The sequence below is a fragment of the Podarcis filfolensis genome (genome assembly GCF_964270895.1).
Source record: "Podarcis filfolensis genome assembly, chromosome: 4".
Taxonomy (NCBI): Eukaryota; Metazoa; Chordata; class Lepidosauria; order Squamata; family Lacertidae; genus Podarcis; species Podarcis filfolensis.
In genome coordinates, this window is record NC_139607.1 from 96,524,123 (window position 1) to 96,544,426 (window position 20,304).

The following is a 20,304-nucleotide window of genomic DNA, read 5'->3' on the forward strand; positions in this document are numbered from 1 at the left end:
CTACAGAACCAACCAATAAGACTGGGGCTCAAATAAATGCCTGTGCATGAATTAAGAAGAAGCACTTTCGCGACCACTAGATGCCGCCCTGGGCCACTAAACTGGTAGCTGCAGCAGCAGAAGTTGCAAGCACTGTCAATTTGCTTTCCCCCTCTAATCAACAAATGGATTTGACCTGAGTAGAGGTTTATCCCCTTACTCTTTCAGTAACAAGAAGTATAATCGTGTGCTTGTGTGTCGGAGCAAGAAGATAACCCCGGGTAAGCCCTGTATGAACCACAGCCTCCTCTATGATGTTTCGAGGCCCAATTCAAAGTGCTGATTTTTACCCATAAAGCCTTATGCGGCTCAGGACCTCAATACCTCAAGGACTCTTATGGGTCCTCCCCATAAGAACCAGCCCACACCCTGCAATCATCCTATGAGGCCCTTCTCCCTGAGCCCCTCCGTGGGAGGTCCAGCGGGTGGCAACACGAGAGCAGGGCCTTTTCAACGTTGGCTCCCCATTTGTGGAATACCCTTCCCCCAGGGAAGCTCACCTGGTGCTCTCTAGCTTAAGGCACTAGGCAAAGCCTTTTCTTTTTACTTTGTTGTATATTTTACTGTTGTTAGCCACTCTGAGCCCGGCTTCGGCTGGGGAGGGCGGGAAATAAATAAAATTATTATTATTATTATTATTATTATTATTATTATTACTACTACTACTACTACTACTACTACTACTACAACTGAAGCTTTTGGCCCTACGTTTGAAGCAAGTGGTGGGAGTGTATCAGTTTCGTTCTTGTTTTCAATGTGTATTTTGTGTGGGGGTTTTTTGAAACTTGCATTTCTGTGTTGTGAACCACCCTGAGATCTACGGATGGAGGTCCGTATACAAATTTAATAAATAATAAAAAGAATAATAAGTATTTGTGGCCTCTTTGGGCGGGGGAAGGAGCTGCAAAAGCATTGCTGTGGAGGCAGCACCTAGTAGCCACTAAAGAGTCCTTTTCGGATAGTCTCATCAGAGTGGTGCATGCTTGGGTTATCTCCCGCTTGGACTACTGCAATGCACTCTACGTGGGGCTACCTTTGAAGGTGACCGGGAAACTACAACTAATCCAGAATGCGGCAGCTAGACTGGTGCCTGGGGGCGGCCGCTGGGACCACATAACATCAGTCTTGAAAGACCTACATTGGCTCCCAGTACGTTTCCGAACAAAATTCAAAGTATTGGTGCTGACCTTGAAAGCACTAAACAGCCTCGGCCCAGTAGACCTGAAGAAGCGTCTCCACCCTGCATGGAGGTCCGGCGCCAAGGGCCTTCTGGCGATTCCCTCATTGCGAGAAGTTAAGGGAAGCAGGCAGAGGGCCTTTTCGGTAGTGGCGCCTGCCCTGTGGAACGCCCTCCCATTAGAGGTCAAAGAGATAAACATCTACCCGATGTTTAGAAGACATCTGAAGGCAGCCATGTTTAGGGACGTTTTTAATGACTGATGTTTTAATGCATTTTTAATCTCTTGTTGGAAGCTGCCCAGAGTGGCTGGGAAAACCCAGCCAGATGGGCAGGGTGTAAATAATTATATTACAGTGGTACCTTGGGTTACAGACACTTCAGGTTACAGATGCTTCAGGTTACAGACTCCGCTAACCCAGAAATAGTACCTCGGGTTAAGAACTTTACCTCAGGATGAGAACAGAACTCGCACGGCAGAAGCAGGAGGCCCCATTAGCTAAAGTGTGACCTCAGGTTAAGAACAGTTTCAGGTTAAGAACGGACCTCCAGAACCAATTAAGTTCTTAACCCGAGGTACCACTGTGTATTGTATTGTATTGTATTGTATTGTATTGTATTGTATTGTATTGTATTGTATTGTATTGTATTGTATTATATTATATTATATTATATTATATTATATTATATTATATTATATTATATTATATTATATTATATTATATTATATTATATTGTAATTATAATTTCCTCTGTCATGAATTTGTCCGATCCTCTTTCAAAGACACCCAATTTCATGGCCATCCCTGCTTCCTGTGGGATTTTTTTTATCATTCCCGGCTCTTGCAGCATTCTGCTCCCTCGGATGCCTGAAACCTGGCAGGCCTGTTCCAGCAGGCTGCTTCTCTTCCTGAAGTTCATACGCCTGGAAACGAATGGACACAAAGCCCAAGCCCTGCTTACCATCATCCAGACTGGGGAACGCAGCCTGCTGAGGACACGAGAGTTGTCGGAGGTGACGGACTGGACCCCGGAGCACCACAGGACAGAGTAGAGCCAAGGCTCGTTCACGACAAACAGATTGACGCTCAAGTTCGCCACGGCGTATTCCCTGTCGAGGAAGCAGAGCGGGGAGAAGGACGGGCCTTAAAAAGCGCAGAAGAACGTCAAAATGGCATTTGCTGGATCTCGTTGGGACGCTGGGTTCTGTCTGGTCCCAGATTCTGCCGTCAAAGAACCACATTGGAGAACAGAGGCCGTTTTAGGCCACTGGCTGAGGTGGTACCTTTTCAAAGTCTGGTAAGCGCTTCTCCAGCTTTGGGAAGGAGGCAGGTAAAGATAAAAGGTAAAGGACCCCTGGATGGTTAAGTCCAGTCCAAGGCGACTATGGGGTTGTGGCGACCATCTCGCTTTCAGGCCGAGGGAGCCGGCATTTGTCTACAGACAGCTTTCCGGGTCATGTGGGCAGCAGGACTAAACAGCTTCTGGCACAATGGAACACCATGACGGAAACCAGAGTGCACGGAAACGCCGTTTACCTTTCCGCCACAGTGGTACCTATTTATCTACTTGCACTGGTGTGCTTTCGAACTGCTAGGTTGGCAGGAGCTGGGACAGAACAACAGGACCTCACTCCGTCACGGGGATTCGAACCCCTGACCTTCTGATTGGCAAGCCCAAGAGGCTCAGTGATTTAGACCACAGCGCCACAGGACGCATGAGGGCTTTGACAAGGTCCCAGGGTCCTCCTCTTCCTTCCCAAAGCCAGGCAACTGCTTACTGGGCTTTAGGAAGGAGGAGAGAGGGCTCTAAAAGCCTGCAGGAGCTCTCATGCTTCTTTTCCAAAGCCTCGGTTAGGGCTGGGGGGGGGGGAGTCAAATTTTGGCTTCAGGCCATATCACCAAGGTTCAAGAAGGAGAACGCCAAAAAGGCAGCAACGATGGCCATTCCCCTGCCTGTCCCCAGTGTCTGGTACCTGAGGGTACTCTGCTTCTGAATATACCTGCTGTCTCAAGGGAAATCTAAACTACAACTAATCCAGAATACAGCAGCTAGACTGGTGACTGGGAGCAGCCGCCAAGATCATATAACACCAGTCCTCAAAGACCTACATTGGCTCCCAGTACGTTTCGGAGCACAATTCATACTGTTGGCGCTGACCCTGAAAGCCCTAAATGGCCTCAAAGGCCCAGTAGACCTGAAGGAGCATCTCCACCTCCATTGTTCAGCCTGGACACTGAGATCCAGTGCCGAGGTTCCCTCACTGTGAGAAGCAAAGCTACAGGGAACCAGGCAGAGGGTCTTCTTGGTAGTGGCACCCGCCCTGTGGAACGCCCTCCCACCAGATGTCAAAGAGATAAACAGCACTTCTTCAGATAAGTGTGCATACACATGAAAGCTCATACCAATAACAAACTTAGTTGGTCTCTAAGCGCTGTGGGTTAAACCACAGAGCCTAGGACTTGCCGATCGGAAGGTCGGCTGTTCAAATCCCTGCAACAGGGTGAGCTCCAGTTGTTCAGTCCCAGCTCCTGCCCACCTAGCAGTTCGAAAGCACGTCAAAGTGCAAGTAGATAAATAGGTACCACTCCGGTGGGAAGTAAACGGCATTTCCATGTGCTGCTCTGGTTCACCAGAAGTGGTTTAGTCATGCTGACCACATGACCCAGAAGCTGTACACCGGCTCCCTCGGCCACTAAACTGAGATGAGCGCCGCAACCCCAGAGTCGGTCACGACTGGACCTAATAGTCAGGGGTTCCTTTACCCTTTACCTTTTTAAGGTGCTACTGGAAGGAATTTATTTATTTTGTTCAATACAGGAGACACTGAGCCCGTGCAGAGTTGATTTGAGCAGGAAGAGCAAAATGTCTCTCATGCACTGTGGGTTTTTGAGGGGCACAGCAGCACCCGCAAATGTTGGTTCAACCCCCTGAGGGAGCAAACAAGCAAACACGACAAGGCTGAGAAGCAAACGTTTCTCATCCAGCTGCAAAACAAATGCCGTCACTTGCTCCAGATCTACATCCCCAAAATATTATTCCCCAATCGGCAAACCGCAACCACGCGTTGTTCTCGGAAAGTGTCCCAGCCAACGTCCGTCCAAAGATAAGACGGACGGATCAAAGGCTATTAATGGGCTGTTTTTTTTGCGCACAAAGTAATTTCTGAAATAAAAAACGGGACCTTGGACTTCTTCACAGCTCCATGGTAACAGCAGCAGCTGCCGGAGAGATAAGGAGCGTGGCAAGTGGTTTGGAGCTTGTCTCTCAAAGGGCCCAAAGAGGATATTAGAGGCAGCCTCACAAAGCCATCCATTACGTTCCAGGCATGCAATTGTCTCCGCAGGCCCTTAGTCATCATTAGGCACCCCTGTCAAAAGGCCTTTTCCTCCGCCGCTAGCTCTGTTCAGCGCCGTAGTCATCTCTGCTAACAAGAAGGTCAATTCTGCAATCTGCTTCACTGAGGAAAGCTTGCCGGAGTCACAAAATCATAGAACTGGAGAGCTGGAATGTACCCAAAGTTCAACCTCCTGCAAAGCATCTTGCCTTGAGGAATTTATTCTACAAGTTCATTATGTTGCAAAACCCCTCCTGGTTTCCTAGATATTTTGGTGGGAGGAACGATGAACTGTGTGTGACACTAGCACCCCACCCCTGGTCATAATTCATGTAGATTGCAGGCTTCCCTGACCTCAGAAAGCCAGCGCATCAGGGAGAAGCCAAATCTAGACATTACCTTCCCTGGCACTCTACTTTTCTAGAAGCAAGGGTGTCGGTTTACGTTTCTCTTTTTAAAAAAAAATGGGAGAAACGTTCCGTCATGAAAGCTTCCCTTGGGCTGAAAGTGGTACAGTCCAGAAAGATAAGGATGCTTATGAGAACGAGACCAAAGATATGTGGAAGGGCGAAAGCCCACAGCAGACCTGATATCGTCCCTGGTGACTTTGGTGTAGCGCAGGTTCAGCTTCTGAAAGCCTCTGTCCCTCAAAGACTGAGCCCCAGCCTTGACGCCAGAGGTCTGCTGGAATCCCGGGGCAACCTCTTGGACCAGTTGGCGGTCAGAGTCGGGCAACCACATCACCTGATGGGGCAGAAAACAAAACGAAAGGAACCCAGTAGCAGTCGCCGTTAGAAAAGAGCATTTGGAAAATCTATTGAAATCAGACATTATAAGTTCATCTTAGACTGGACAGTTCGCAAGTTTCTGCGGCTTTGCACAAGGTTTTGTATTTTTCTCAGAAGATTGATAAAGAATGTATACTTATTTTGGTAATTATTGTGTGTATATGAGTCGCCAGCGTGTTGCATGAGTCATATACTACTTATATCAGCAGCACAGGTTGCACTTTTCTAGCGTTAGAAAAGAGCAGCCATTACCAAGAGGTCAAGGCTGCAAAAGCTTTTCAACGGTTGGCGCTGCTTTTCAAAAGATCGCACTCCTCGCTCAAGGAGCAAAAACAGTTTCTCAAAACCACGGCTTAAAATTGGTTCAAATATTTCACTTTAAAATTCTGGAACATTTCTGCGTTATGTAAATGTACCATTGCGTATCCGGTCACAGCAGTCTTGAGTGTGGTTTCCTGATCAGTGCAAATAGGTAAAGGTAAAGGGACCCCTGAACATTAGGTCCAGTCGTGGCCGACTCTGGGGTTGCAGCGCTCATCTCGCTTTATTGGCCGAGGGAGCCGGCGTACAGCTTCCGGGTCATGTGGCCAGCATGACTAAGCCGCTTCTGGCGAACCAGAGCAGCGCACGGAAATGCCGTTTACTTCCCGCCGGAGCGGTACCTATTTATCTACTTGCACTGGTGTGCTTTCAAACTGCTAGGTTGCGAAACGGGACACCGTGACGGAAACCAGAGCGCACAGAAATGCCATTTACCTTCCCACTGCAGTGGTACCTATTTATCTACTTGCACTGGTGTGCTTTCAAACTGCTAGGTTGGCAGGAGCATGGACCGAGCAACGGGAGCTCACCCCGTTGCAGGGATTCGAACAGCCGACCTTCTGATCAGCAAGTCCTAGACTCTGTGGTTTAACCCACAGCGCCACCCGCATTCAATCAGTGCAAATAAAAGACCAGATGATTCTTAGCAAAGGGAAATAATTTCAGGTTGGAGAGAGAGAGAGAGAGAAAAGATAAAGATCAGTGCAAATACTTTATCTTCTCTCTCTCTCTTTCTCTCTCTCTCCAACCTGAAATTATTTCCTATTGCTAAGAATCATCTGGTCTTTTCAGTCCAAAGGTGCTTCTAGAGAGCCTTCGCTGTACAATTATAGCCAGATCCTGTGGCCTCCTCTGTCCTTTGGCAGTGAAGGGATTTCGTTTTGTGGGACCCACCTCTCTGGCTGAATTTATACCCTTCCAAATTGGCAGATTGGGACGCCCGGTACCCGACACGCTCCCTCTCTGCCTAACCTACCTCACAGGGTTGTTGTAAAGATAAAATCAGGAGAGCTACATACACGACCTTGAGCTCATTGGAGGGATGCCAATCTAATGTAATGCAATAAAATGTAACAAAATAATAAGATGTCGTTGTGGATAGAACCTGAGTCTTCATCAGGCAGCATTAAACCAAGCTAGAAGCACAAACGCTGCCTCCAAAAGGTTATTTTTGGGGGTGGGTGAACAGAAAAGGCTGACAGAATGGAAGCGGGCAGCCTCCTTGAACGAGGACCCGGTGGAGCAAGACGCACGTCGGATTGGAAACTGGCTGCCGGTGTTCTTAGAAAGAACAGATGGAAACTAAATGTGGAGTCGTCCCCCAAGCTAATTGCTCCATATGTGGGTGTGCGAGATGCTTCAGGACTGAACGCGGTGAGCAACAACAACAAAACTCTCACACCCTTAACTGGAAAGGCTGTTTGGTAAAAGGTAAAGGCAAAGGGACACGGGTGGCGCTGTGGGTTAAACCACAGAGCCTAGGGCTTGCCGATCAGAAGGTCGGCGGTTTGAATCCCCACGATGGGGTGAGCTCCCATTGTTCGGTCCCTGCTCCTGCCAACCTAGCAGTTCAAAAGCACGTCAAAGTGCAAGTAGATAAATAGATACCGCTCCGGTGGGAAGGTAAACGGCGTTTCCGTGTGCTGCTCTGGTTCGCCAGAAGCGGCTTAGTCATGCTAGCCACATGACCCAGAAGCTGTACGCCGGCTCCCTCGGCCAATAAAGCGAGATGAGCACCGCAACCCCAGAGTTGGTCACGACTGGACCTAATGGTCAGGGGTCCCTTTACCCTTTATCTTTAAAGGCAAAGGACCCCTAGACAGTTAAGTCCAGTCAAAGGCAACTATGGGGTTGTGGTACTCAGGGCCGGATTTAGGTTTGATGAGGCCCTGAGCTACTGATGGTAATGGGGCCCTTTATATCTCCAGCTGTCCTTTGTCAACAACAAATGGTCGCTGTTTTTTGTGTGGAATATATGCTATATGGTAATTTATGGACCTAATAGGAGCCTACACGACACAAAACACTGTTGTTGTATGTAGGTTTTATTTGATTTGATTTTTATCTTATATTTTGGAAATGTACATCCAAGGTTTTTTTCCTTTAATTTTTTTGGGGGCCCCCAAGAGAGTGGGGCCCTAAGCTATAGATTGTTTAGCTTATACGTAAATCTGGCACCGGCGGTACTCATCTTACTTTTCAGGCCAAGGGAGCTGGCGTTTGTCCGCAGACACTTTTCCGGGTCATGTGGCCAGCACGGCAAAACCGCTTCTGGCACAACGGGACACCATGATGGAAACCAAAGCGCACGGAAACGCTGTTTACCTTCCCACCACAGTGGTGCCTATTTATCTACTTGCACTGGTGTGCTTTCGAACTGCTAGGTTGGCAGGAGCTGGCACAGAGCAATGGGACCTCACTCCGTCACGGGGATTTGAACCGCTGACCTTCTAATTGGCAAGCCCAAGAGGCTCAGTGGTTTAGACCACAGCGCCAGGATCTAAGGGCACATGGAAATCTCACCGCCCAACCCACTGCTCTAGGCAGATGCCTCCCAGCTGCCCGGATATCCCAGGTTGAAGAGATCAGGAAGAGATGTCCCACATTGAATGGACCTTCACGAAATGGTTTGTGTCTTGAACTTATTCATATAAGGTAAAGAGGAGGGACACTATAATCAGTGGAGGGCTGTCACTCAGAAGACGGCTGCTCCAGGATGAGGGAAGATCTCAGCAGGAGACCCATCTCTGGAATGATTTGACAATGGCACCAAGAACAAACTGTGGACCGCCCTCCCACCAGATGTCAAGGAAATAAACAACTACAGTGGTATACCTCGGGTTAAGAACTTAATTCATTCCAGAGGTCCATTCTTAACCTGAAACTGTTCTTAAACTGAAGCACCACTTTAGCTAATGGGGCCTCCTGTTGCTGCCGCGCCGCCAGAGCACGATTTCTGTTCTCATCCTGAAGCAAAGTTCTTAACCCGAGGTACTATTTCTGGGTTAGCGGAGTCTGTAACCTGAAGCGTCTGTAACCTGAGGTACCACTGTACCTGACTTTTAGAAGACATCTGAAGGCAGCCCTGTTCAGGGAGCTTTTAATGTTTGATCTTTTATCGTGTTTTTAATATCCTGCTGGAAGCCACCCAGAGTGGCTGGGGAGGCCCGGCCAGATGGGCAGGGTATAAATAAATTTATTATTATTATTATTATTATTATTATTATTATTATTATTATTATGAAGAATCCCCAGCAACCAGGCCATTCCCAGGGAGGGCAAGGAAAATCTTCATTCACCCTCAATGAAGTCGCCATTTGATCACCATGACTACGTGCTCCCTGATTGGCTAGGATCACGCAGCCAATGAGAAGGCAGGGCACATCGAAAAGGAAGTTCATAGAATCAGGAGGGATCCCCAAGGAACATCTAGTCCACCCCCGGCAATACTCAGGACGGAAGCAAGCAGCAATGAGCAAGGTGCATTTTGTGGGGGGCAGGGGGCAGGTTTTGGGGAATGTTTCTCGCTCATCCTCCGAAAAGCTACAGCGACCCTCCCCCCCCAGGAACAAGCTTCTTTTGCCCATGAGCCTCTCCCAAGCCCACCTCTAGTTTCTGCTTCTCCAACTGAAGCAGAAGCCCCCACAAACATTATTCAGCATCTACCTACAAAAGTGACGTTGAACTCACAGCCTGCTGAGGGATGCCCGAGTTGAGGACCGTTTCCAGGGTGATGTTGATGAAAGCGCTATAGTAAGGGTGGTCCCGGGGCAAGCTCTGGAAGTTTAAGAGGACGGTGGCGTTGCCCTTGACCACCTCCAGCATCTCGGCCAGCTTGCAGACGGACTGGTTGGCGGCTCGGACAAAGTCGGAACTGGAGAGCGACTGGGCGGTCCAGAAGGGATCGTTCTGAGGGAAGGGGGAGCAAACAGAGAGACCAGCGTTCAACGTTATCGCTTTGGAAGCCAACGTTTTTCTTTTTTGAGGAAGCCATCTTTTAGGCTACATCCGTGCGGCAGCTTATTCCCTGGCCGTCGATTTCCAGATTTCATTTGAGCTTTCGCACAACGTAAAAGCCCGTTCCGGAAAACCAACGAGACACGTTAACTCGTTTCTGCAAACTTTTCTTTTCCCTCAGGCCCCCTGACAAAACATCTTGTAAAGAATATCGGGAGACAGCAAACAAATACTTTGCACATCAGGAGCTTTCCTGAAAGCGAGGAGGAGAAAGAGGAGAAGGGATGAAGGGGAAACCATCCTCCAAGACGCAAGGGCGTTTTCAAGATCACTCTCTGTCTCTCAAGCTGATTAATGGGGTGCTTCGTTCTGTTCTCAAAAGCATCCATCGTGGTAGAAGGAGGCAACCAGGCTGGTTTGGAAAAGCCAATTTGGGAAGCGGAGGCTCACCTCCTAATGCTTCAACCACCATTGATTGATTGATTGATTGATTGAATAAAGCAAGCAAGCAAGCAAGCAAGGGCAGGGAAGACCCACCCCACCCTCCAGACTCGGCTGCACACCTTGAGGAACCATTCGCCGGCATTCAGCATCTCCAGGTCTGTCCAGTTGAACATAGAAGAATGTGTGTAGGCCCTCTGTGGGAAGACAGCCTCCACATCCGTCGTCCTCCGTAGCGTCTTGTCATGCATGAGGAAAGGCACCCCGTCGTAGCTGTGCAACGGAAAGAGAAAAACAGTCTCCCGTTACATTTGCAAGGCAGCGCTCGACCGATGCAGAATGCCTCCACTGTTCCATGTAGAGTCACGGAGCTGTAAGGGACACCCGAGGGTTATCCAGTCCAGTAATTTATTATTTATACCCTGCCCATCTGGCTGGGCTTCCCCAGCCACTCTGGGCGGCTTCCAACAAAATATTAAAATACAGTAATGCATCAGACATTAAAAGCTTCCCTAAACAGGGCTGCCTTGAGATGTCTTCCAAAAGTCTGGTAGTTGTTTTTCTCTTTGACATCTGGTGGGAGGGCGTTCCACAGGGCAGGCGCCACCACCGAGAAGGCCCTCTGTCTGGTTCCCTGTAACATCACTTCTCGCAGGGAGGGAACCGCCAGAAGGCCCTCAGCGCTGGACCTCAGTGTCCGGGCCAAACGATGGGGGTGGAGATGCTCCTTCAGGTCTACTGGGCCGAGGCCGTTCAGGGCTTTAAAGGTCAGCACCTTTGAATTGTGCTTGGAAAAAGGTACCAGTTCCCGAATTCCACAACCCCGTGCTTAAAAGCATCCTCACTTTCCCACTCGGCCTGGACAAATATAGCAAATTGCACACCTCCGAGCCCAGAAATGTAAACAAGGGCAGGAGACTTGCAAAAGAAACTAGCGTGGCAAGGGATTCCTTAGCTGAGATTCCTGCTTTGCAAGGGGTCAGACTAGATGACCCCTGGTACCCCTTCCAACTCTACAATTCAACTCTGCACCTGAGAGCAGAGAGAGGCACTTGCCTTATGACCACATCTGCCTGCACTCCGTAGAGTTTCTGCTCCACCGCTTTCTGGAAGGACATCAGAGTGTTTTCAGGTGCCATCTGGGAAGGAGGAAAAGATGAACAAACAATATCATTTATTCATCTAAGCAAGCTGCCAAACCGGACAGCGTACAAGAGATAGAGCAGTCAGTTAAAATGCCAGCATCGACTATCCAAACATGTTTAAAATAGCATCGGACACAGAAAGGGATCAAGCTGCCAAATGAGAATCTCTATAATACTGAAGAGATTAATTTGAGGAGATCAAAAGATGGGACAGAGTCCGCTGGGTGTTTTGCCGCTGGAAACAGATGGAGGCCACCAGAAAAAAATATATATTAATGGAATCTTCAAGAACATGGCACAAATATTTCTATAAAAGGGTGCTTTGCGGGAATGCTGTGGGTGCCCCCCAGACTGACACTTTTTTTGTAGAATGAAATAGAGGTCTGCAAAATTAAAGTGCTGTGTCGACTCATACAATAAACCTGCTTTTTTCTATTTAAAAAAACGAACTTTTTGCTGTTAGGAAAGTGATGCAGGAATTACAGTGAAGTAGGGGGATGAACAAATGATTAACAGGAAGACGCATCATTGAAGTCTGACTTTTAGAAGAAGAAGAAGAAGAGTTTGGATTTGATATCCCGCTTTATCACTACCCTAAGGAGTCTCAAAGCGGCTAACATTCTCCTTTCCCTTCCTCCCCCAGAACAAACACTCTGTGAGGTGAGTGGGGCTGAGAGACTTCAGAGAAGTGTGACTAGCCCAAGGTCACCCAGCAGCTGCAGGTGGAGGAGCGGGGAATCGAACCCGGTTCACCAGATTAAGAGTCCACTGCTCTTAACCACTACACCACACTGGCTCCCAGCTCACTTTAACTAATTTTTCCACGTTGCATTTGTTTTCCGCTGCCTACAGACGACTGCAGTTGAGCGGTAGATAAATTGTTTAGATAAAAATAAGTAATTATTACGTAGTATTATTACCGTTATCTTTATTATTATCAGCTAATAAAATGGCAATAAATTGGCTAAAAAACGGCAGCCGCTGCAGAATTCTGGAGCCAGTCTGTGGACTAGAAGCAGGAGGTCCGATCAGGTAAAATTCTATCCCATCCCAGCTAGAGATTAATTTCCAGGCTCAATTTGAAGTGCTGGTCTAAATATATGAAGCGCGATGAAGCTTGGGACGTCAATACCTTTGGGACTCTGTGCAGGAACCTACCCAGACCCTGCACCCATCATCGGAGACCCATCTCTGTGTATCCGCTTCCATGGGAAGCATGGAGAGTGACAGCACAGGACAGGGTCTTCTGGGTGGTGGCTCCACGACTGTGGACTGCTCTCCACAGATAGATGAGCCTTGGCACCAACATTTACGTGCCAAGAAAAGGCATTTCGGTTTCCCCTAGCATTTGGCAGCATAGGGTTACCAGACGTCTCTGTTTCCCAGGGACAGTCCCCAGATTTGCGAATAAGTCCCCGGACAAATGAATGTCCCTGGATTTCATCTAATGTCCCCGGGAAACGCAGCAGCGGCAGTCTCAGCAGCCCAGAGCAGTTGGCTCTGGCTGGCTTCAGGAGCTGCTGGGAAGTCCCCATATGATGGTGGTGCAGGGGCTCGAAGATGCAGCTTCCGGGCTGCCTCCGCCTTCCCTGACCCCAGCAACTAAGCTGTGAAGGGAGGCTTCATGCTGCCTATCAGAGCTTGCGTGCAAGCAGGAGGGGGCAGGGATCTCTCAGTTGGGCAAGGGAAAGCCTCTCTTCCCAGCTGAGGGATCCACGCACCCTCCTGCTTGCACGCAAGTAGGAATGGGATTGGGGCTGCTCCGATGGGAAGGGAGGCATCGCGTTGCCCGAGCCTCACCACCGCTCTCAGCTCTCCTCGAAGGGGAAACATGACCTCAGTCAAGGCGGCGGCTGCCCCTCTGCCACCGCCATCGCTGCAGCATCAATGTCCCAAACGTAGTATGTATGTATGTATGTATGTATGTATTTAAAGTGTCCAGGGATTCATTGAAAAAAAATCTGGTAACCTTATCTTATCTGATAATACAGTGGAACCTTGGGTTAAGTACTTAATTTGTTCCGGAGGTCTGTTCATAACCTGAAACCGTTCTTAACCTGAAGCACCACTTTAGCTAATGGGGCCTCCTGCTGCTGCTGCGCCACCGGAGCACGATTTCTGTTCTCATCCTGAAGCAAAGTTCTTAACCCGAGGTACTATTTCTGAGTTAGCGGAGTCTGTAACCTGAAGCGTATGTAACCCGAGCTACCATTGTACTTCGTTGGACTGGTCATGTTGTGTGGATGCCTGATGATCGTCTTCCAAAGCAACTACTCTATTCCGAATTAAAAATGAAAAGCGTCATGCTGGTGGTCAACAAAAGAGGCTTCAAGACTCTCTCAAAAAAGACAGTATAAACACCAACAATTGGGAAACACTGGCCTGTTAGCGCTCCAGTTGGAGAACAGCCATTACCGAAGGTGTCATGGGCTTTGAAGACACTCGAACTCAGGACGCAAGGGAGAAATGCGCTAAGAGGAAGGTACGCTTGGCAAACCCTCACCGTGATCAACTCCTGCCCGGAAACCAATGTCCCCACAGTGGAAGGACGTGTGGATCCAGAATTGGCCTCCACAGTCACTTACGGACTCCCTGTTAGAACCATGTTTATAGAAGACAGTCTTACTCAGCTACGAGTGATCGCCAAAGAAGAAGAAGAAATACCCTCAGATTGTATTGGCATTCACCTTTCAGGAGGGCGTAATAGCATTTGCCAGTTTGAGGCATTGTATTTAGTAGGTGTTAAATTATTATTATTATTATTAATAATAATAATAATAATAATAATAATAATTGTGAGCCTGCTAGTTATGACCCACAGGAAAAATACATCTCTGGAACAATGATGTTTCCAACTTGCTTCCCCTCACGTTAAAAGATTCAACAGTGACATTTAATATTGGACTTTTTTTATTCTGAAAAAATACAAAATCCGATCTAAAGGTCAAATTGGGGAAGAAGCTAAAATAGGAGTGACTTGCCTAAGCAGGAAATGAGCCTTTTAATCCGCTGCAGAGGAAGAGGCTTCTACAAAAAAGATAAAACAAAGGATGAGAAAGGCTTTGAAACCTGGGGATTGTCCTTTCTGGTTTAAAGGAGCTCTTAAAAACCTTGATTCCGGAAGGAAGAGATTTGCAATGTTTAAAAGGAAGACCAAACCGTCTGTTAAATTATGGATCAGAGGGGCGGCAGAGACTTTCCTTCCAACCTGCTGAGAAGAAGCGCAGCTATGCTGAAGAAGAACTTACGAATTAACACCCATTTCAGTCCCGGAAACCGCAATTCCTCTAGAGAAAAAGGCGAGGAAGAGGAGATGGGACGGGAATTATGCGCGGAGGTAGAGAAAAGGATTTTTCCTTTTGCTCTCGTAACAGACAGCTCGGTTGGTAGAGAACGTGAGGCTCTTAATCTCAGGGCTGTGGGTTCGAGTACCACGTTGGGCAAAAGATTCCTGCATTGCAGAGGGTTGGACTAGATGACCCGGGTCCCTTCCAATTATTATTGTTCTTGTTGTTGTTATTGGAAGATTCAGGACAGGCCAAAGGAAGTATTATTTCCCTGCAAGTGCACCTGATCCACTTTTAATTGCACATCCTAAATTTGCTGTGATGTATGGAAGTGAGAGCTGGACCATAAAGAAGGCTGATTGCCAAAGAATTGCTGCTTTTGAATTCTGGTGCTGGAGGAGACTCTGGAGAGTCCCATGGACTGCAAGAAGATCAAACCTCTCCATTCTGAAGGAAATCAGCCCTGAGTGCTCACGGGAAGGACAGATCCTGAAGCTGAGGCTCCAATACTGTGGCCACCTCATGAGAAGAGAAGACTCCCTGGAAAAGATCCTGATGTTGGGAAAGATGGAGGGCACAAGGAGAAGGGGACGACAGAGGACGAGATGCTTGGACAGTGTTCTCGAAGCTACCAGCATGAGTTTGACCAAACTGCGGGAGGCAGTGAAAGACAGGAGTGCCTGGCGTGCTCTGGTCCAGGGGGTCACAAAGAGTCGGACACGACTAAACGACTAAACGACAACAAATTTGCTGTTACCTGTTTGATTCATATTACATAGTATTATTATTAGAATTTATCAAAGCTGCAATCACTGCCTAGAAGCTGCCTCTCTTATCCTGGCTCTCAGCTTTTATTTTGCCTTCTCTCTGCAAAAGACATCTTGACCTAACGAATGAAGATTTTTGGATCCTAAAGGGGGCGATCCTATTACGCCAGATTCATGTCCCCTCGTTTACTTTTGAGCCTTTTTCATCTTTACCTTCAAGGTGGAAGAAAAATATCTCTCTCCAGCACACACCCCCTCTATTCTGGGGAATGAGACATCTTTAGGTTTTTAATTAGGCCGTCGACTCCTTCCTGGCACAGCAACAGCTGCCAAAACAAATTCCTCTTTGCGCAACATATGTTCATTCTGAGCCAAAGATCAACAAGTATTAGTGTGCGAATTAGCTGCTCTTAACAGAAAGCCTTGGGCAGAGGGCATTAAGACGACGACGAGGTTCAAAAGTAAACACACTTGGCTAGGAGGAAGGATTCTAGAAGCAGGACCAGACATTTTTAAAAAAAGGTTTATTTTTTATTTTTTGTAAGACTAGGAGGTGATATGTGTTTGAGAGAGGCTCTTCTATCACTATGTTCCAGCTGTCTAAGAGAGCCCAGGCAAACACATTTTGCCTTCTTTTACTGAACCGCTTGACTGATGCTGGCAGGAGAGGCACCGACGCATGTGAGCAACTCTCCTCTCCTCTCCTGCAACTGGCATTCAGAAGCATCACCTACGAAGGAGCGTCTCTGTTATGTACTGAAGTTCTCACCCTGGGCCAGCAGGAGGATACTGTAGATAGTTATGCAAATGAAGGATCGAAAGTGACGTTCAGTGATTGGATAGTTTTAGAAAGTTGTTAAAGTAACGTGGTACTGGAGCTCTATATAAGCAGGCTGACTGAGCCCTTCAGTTCAGTTCTGTCCTGGCCTGTGAATAAACAAGAGCTATTTGAAGAATCGCTGCGTCGTCTGATATGTTCACCCACAACTTAACAGTCTCCACTCCCATTGTTCAGCTGAGGTCCAACTCCAGAAGGCCCTCGGCACTGGACCTTAGTGTCCGGGTAGAATGATGGGGGTGGAGACTACCGTATTTTTCGCTCTATAAGACGCACCAGACCACAAGACGCACCTAGTTTTTGGAGGAGGAAAACAAGGACAAAAATATTCTGAATCTCAGAAGCCAGAACAGCAAGAGGGATCGCTGCGCAGGAAAAGCAGCAATCCCTCTTGCTGTTCTGGCTTCTGGGATAGCTGTGCAACCTGCATTCGTTCCATAAGACGCACACACATTTCCCCTTACTTTTTAGGAGGGGAAAAGTGAGTCTTATAGAGCAAAAAACACGGTAATTTATATTTTAAAAAAAATAGATGACTGCGGGGGGGGGGGGGAGTCATAAGAAGGGGATCCTACCATTGGCGCTCCCCGGTGTCCAATAATGGCAGGCTTGGGGCCGAGGTCCTTCTTCTCCATGATGCAAGGGGAATAGACTGTGAGGGGGATGAGGTACAGGGCCAGGACCACTGCAAAGTAGGCTCCAAAAGTCAGCAACTGGGAGGCTGCAGGAAGAGGCAAACAGATGAGAGACAGACAGAGAGAGAGAGAGAGAGGGATGGTGAACAGGGATCCAGGAAAAGGAGGGAGGAGAGGCTGTTCCCAAGACATTCAGGAAGTTCACAGAGCAGCCTTCCCCATTCTGGTGCCCTCCAGCTATTTTGGAATACTACAGTGGTTCTTTGGTTCTCAAACTTAATCCGTTCTGGAAGTCCGTTCTGAAAACAAGGCACGCTTTCCCATAGAGAGTAATGCAAAACAGATTAATCCGTTCCAGACTTTTAAGAACAACCCCTAAAACAGCAATTGAACCTGGATTTCACTATCTAACGAGACTGTTGACCCATAAAATGAAAGCAATAAACAATGTACTGCTGTCACACAATCAATCAATCAGGAGCTGAACTGGGTTCCACACAGTCACAAAAACAATAAAAAGAGCCACAAAAACGCAAAATAAATAGCAAAAACAGACAGACCTCAGTGTAACACTTAAAACGGAAGGGTGGCACTCAAAATGGAAGCATAACACTCAAAAAGGAGCACATTCGGATTCCAAAAAAAGTTCACAAACCGGAACACTTACTTCCAGGTTTGCAGTGTTTGGGTTCCAAGTTGCTTGAGTGCCAAGGCGTTTGAGAACCAAGTTGCCACTGTACAACCAACACAGTCCAAAACATCTGTTGCATGTCTGTACCCTGAGGCTGTGCCTATGCAAAACAAACACTTTTCCAGCTCCATAAGAACCAGAAACACTTTGCTGACTCTTCCACTCACTTTGCTTATTTTTCTTAGTTGCTATTTTGCTAATGCTGTTAATATTGTTTTAAAGATTGTAAGTGCCGTATTGATTTGTTCATCATATAACATAATTTTTGCTGCGACTGCGATGTTTAGCGTATTTTCGTTAATATCGTTCTACAAATTGTAGTGGTTTTATTGATGGTTTGTTGATTATTTTATACGACTTATGCTACATGCCATAGAATCACATAATTGTAGAGATGGAAGGAACCATGAGGGTCATTTAATCTAACTTCCAGGAATTTTTAGCCCACCATGGGACTCGAACGCATGAGCCTGAGATCAAGAGTCTTGTTGTTGTTGTTGTTGTTGTTGTTGTTGTTGTTGTTGTTGTTTAGTTGTTTAGTTGTGTCCGACTCTTCGTGACCCCTGGACCAGAGCACGCCAGGCACTCCTGTCTTCCACTGCCTCCCACAGTTTGGTCAAACTCATGCTGGTAGCTTCAGAACACTGTCCAACCACCTCGTCCTCTGCCGTCCCCTTCTCCTTGTGCCCTCCATCTTTCCCAACATCAGGGTCTTTTCCAGGGAGTCTTCTCTTCTCATGAGGTGGCCAAAGTATTGGAGCCTCAGCTTCAGGATCTGTCCTTCCCGTGAGCACTCAGGGCTGATTTCCTTCAGAATGGATGGGTTTGATCTTCTTGCAGTCAATGGGATTCTCAAGAGTCTCCTCCAGCACCATAATTCAAAAGCATCCATTCTTCGGCAATCAGCCTTCTTGATGATCCAGCTCTCACTTCCATACATCACTACTGGCTAAACTATACGGGCCTTTGTTGGCAAGGTGATGTCTCTGCTTTTTAAGATGCTGTCTAGGTTTGTCATTGCTTTTCTCCCAAGAAGCAGGCGTCTTTTAATTTTGTGACTGCTGTCACCATCTGCAGTCATCATGGAGCCCAAGAAAGTAAAATCTCTCACTGCCTCCATTTCTTCCCCTTCTATTTGCCAGGAGGTGATGGGCCCAGTGGCCATGATCTTCGTTTTTTTGATGTTGAGCTATGCTCTCCTAACTGAGCTATCTGTTCTGGGATTTCTGATGTTCTGTTCTGTTAGTGTTATTTATTGTTTGTAAGCTACTTTGAGATGCATTTGAATGAAAAGCAGCATAGGAATAGAATCAATCAAATCACTCTCTCTCTCATTCTCTCAGAATAGTATCATCCACGCAGCCTATTTAGGGAATTGACTTGTTGAAAATCATTAATTCCTTCTCCAAGGTTCAGCCTCCCTCCTCGCCAGGACCTTTAGAAGTCAGATCTCTGAGTGGGGCTTTTTTTCTGGGGGGGTGGGACACAGGGGTACGCATACCCCTAAACATTTTGTGAATCTTTGTACTTTTGTCCATTTACTGTATTAGGTAAAGAGACCCCTGACCGTTAAGTCCAGTCGTGGCCGACTCTGGGGTTGCGGTGCTTATCTCGCTTTATTGTCCAAGGGAGCCGGCGTACAGCTTCCGGGTCATGTGACCAGCATGACTAAGCTGCTTCTGGCGAACCAGAGCAGCGCACGGAAACGCCGTTTACCTTCCCGCTGGAGTGGTACCTATTTATCTACTTGCACTTTGACATGCTTTTGAACTGCTAGGTTGGCAGGAGCAGGGACCGAGCAACGGGAGCTCACCCCGTTGCAGGGATTCGAACCACCGACCTTCTGATCAGCAAGTACTAGGCTCTGTGGTTTAACCCACAGTGCCACCCGCGTCCCTCCACTGTATTTATTTTCCCCAATTTGAACTATAAAATGGTGATTTTATTTAGTCAGAATGAGAGTACCCCTAAACATTTTGCGGGGGGGGGAGCACTGTCTGAGTGGAAGGCAGACAATTCTCATCCCTAAACACACAGGTAAATACAGGTGTACAGGTGTGCTAGGGAGCCATGCCATGCAAAGACTCCACCTGCTGAGCGGTATTTTGACCATTCAGGTCTGTGTTTGTCTTACAAAAGCACTGAATTTAGCTTTACAGCAATAGAGGGAAAGCTATGATAAAATAAAGAAGAAGGTCATGTTTGCACTAAGCCATAAAACTTGGCTTATGCAACATGCCAATGCACACAGTCTGGGTACTCCCACTTTGCTCTAATCTCTGTGTGAGCAGGTCATGTCATGTTCCGACCTGGGATTGCGCTTTGCATTCTCCTATCAAACCACAATTGCTAGCCAGCTGGGTGCAAGCTGCAGGCTCCCAGACTTTCCTTCCCTCCACAAATGCAAATTCTCCCATTCTGACTCAGCGCTAACCACGGTGTAGCCACTTCCGCAATAAGGAGCACTATGAACTATGGTTAGCTTTAACCAGGATCTGCCAACCAGGGTTCAAGCCCCAAGTTAAGCCCCACCCCATCCCGTCTTAATGCTAACCATGGTGAAGTTCATGCCTGCAGGAAGGAGAACAGTAAACTGTGGTTAGCTTTAAGCAGGGTTCATCAACCAGGATTAAAGCCCCAAGTTAAGCCCCACCCCATTCCATCTTAATGCTAACCATGGTGAAGTTAATGCCTGAGAAGGAGAACAGTAAACCATGGTTAGCTTTAACCAGGATCCACCAACCAGGGTTCAAGCCCCAAGTTAAGCCCCACCCCATCCCGTCTTAATGCTAACCATGGTGAAGTTAATGCCTGAGAAGGAGAACAGTAAACCATGGTTAGCTTTAACCAGGATCCACCAACCAGGATTCAACCCCCAAGT

The 20,304-nt window shown here is 47.5% G+C and overlaps 1 protein-coding gene across 3 annotated transcripts in view; it reads right to left on the reverse strand.

The window, feature by feature from the left end:
* Positions 1-20,304, reverse strand: part of GDPD5 (glycerophosphodiester phosphodiesterase domain containing 5) — a 175,526-nt gene that overhangs the window by 16,834 nt on the left and 138,388 nt on the right. For all 3 annotated transcript variants that reach the window (XM_083609922.1, XM_083609921.1, XM_083609923.1), the window contains exons 8-13: positions 16,673-16,818; positions 11,117-11,199; positions 10,183-10,333; positions 9,353-9,571; positions 5,140-5,297; positions 2,180-2,327 (exon numbers count right to left, since the gene is read on the reverse strand). In XM_083609922.1, the coding sequence (XP_083466048.1) occupies positions 2,180-2,327; positions 5,140-5,297; positions 9,353-9,571; positions 10,183-10,333; positions 11,117-11,199; positions 16,673-16,818 (905 nt within the window). The remainder of the gene's footprint in view (positions 1-2,179; positions 2,328-5,139; positions 5,298-9,352; positions 9,572-10,182; positions 10,334-11,116; positions 11,200-16,672; positions 16,819-20,304) is intronic.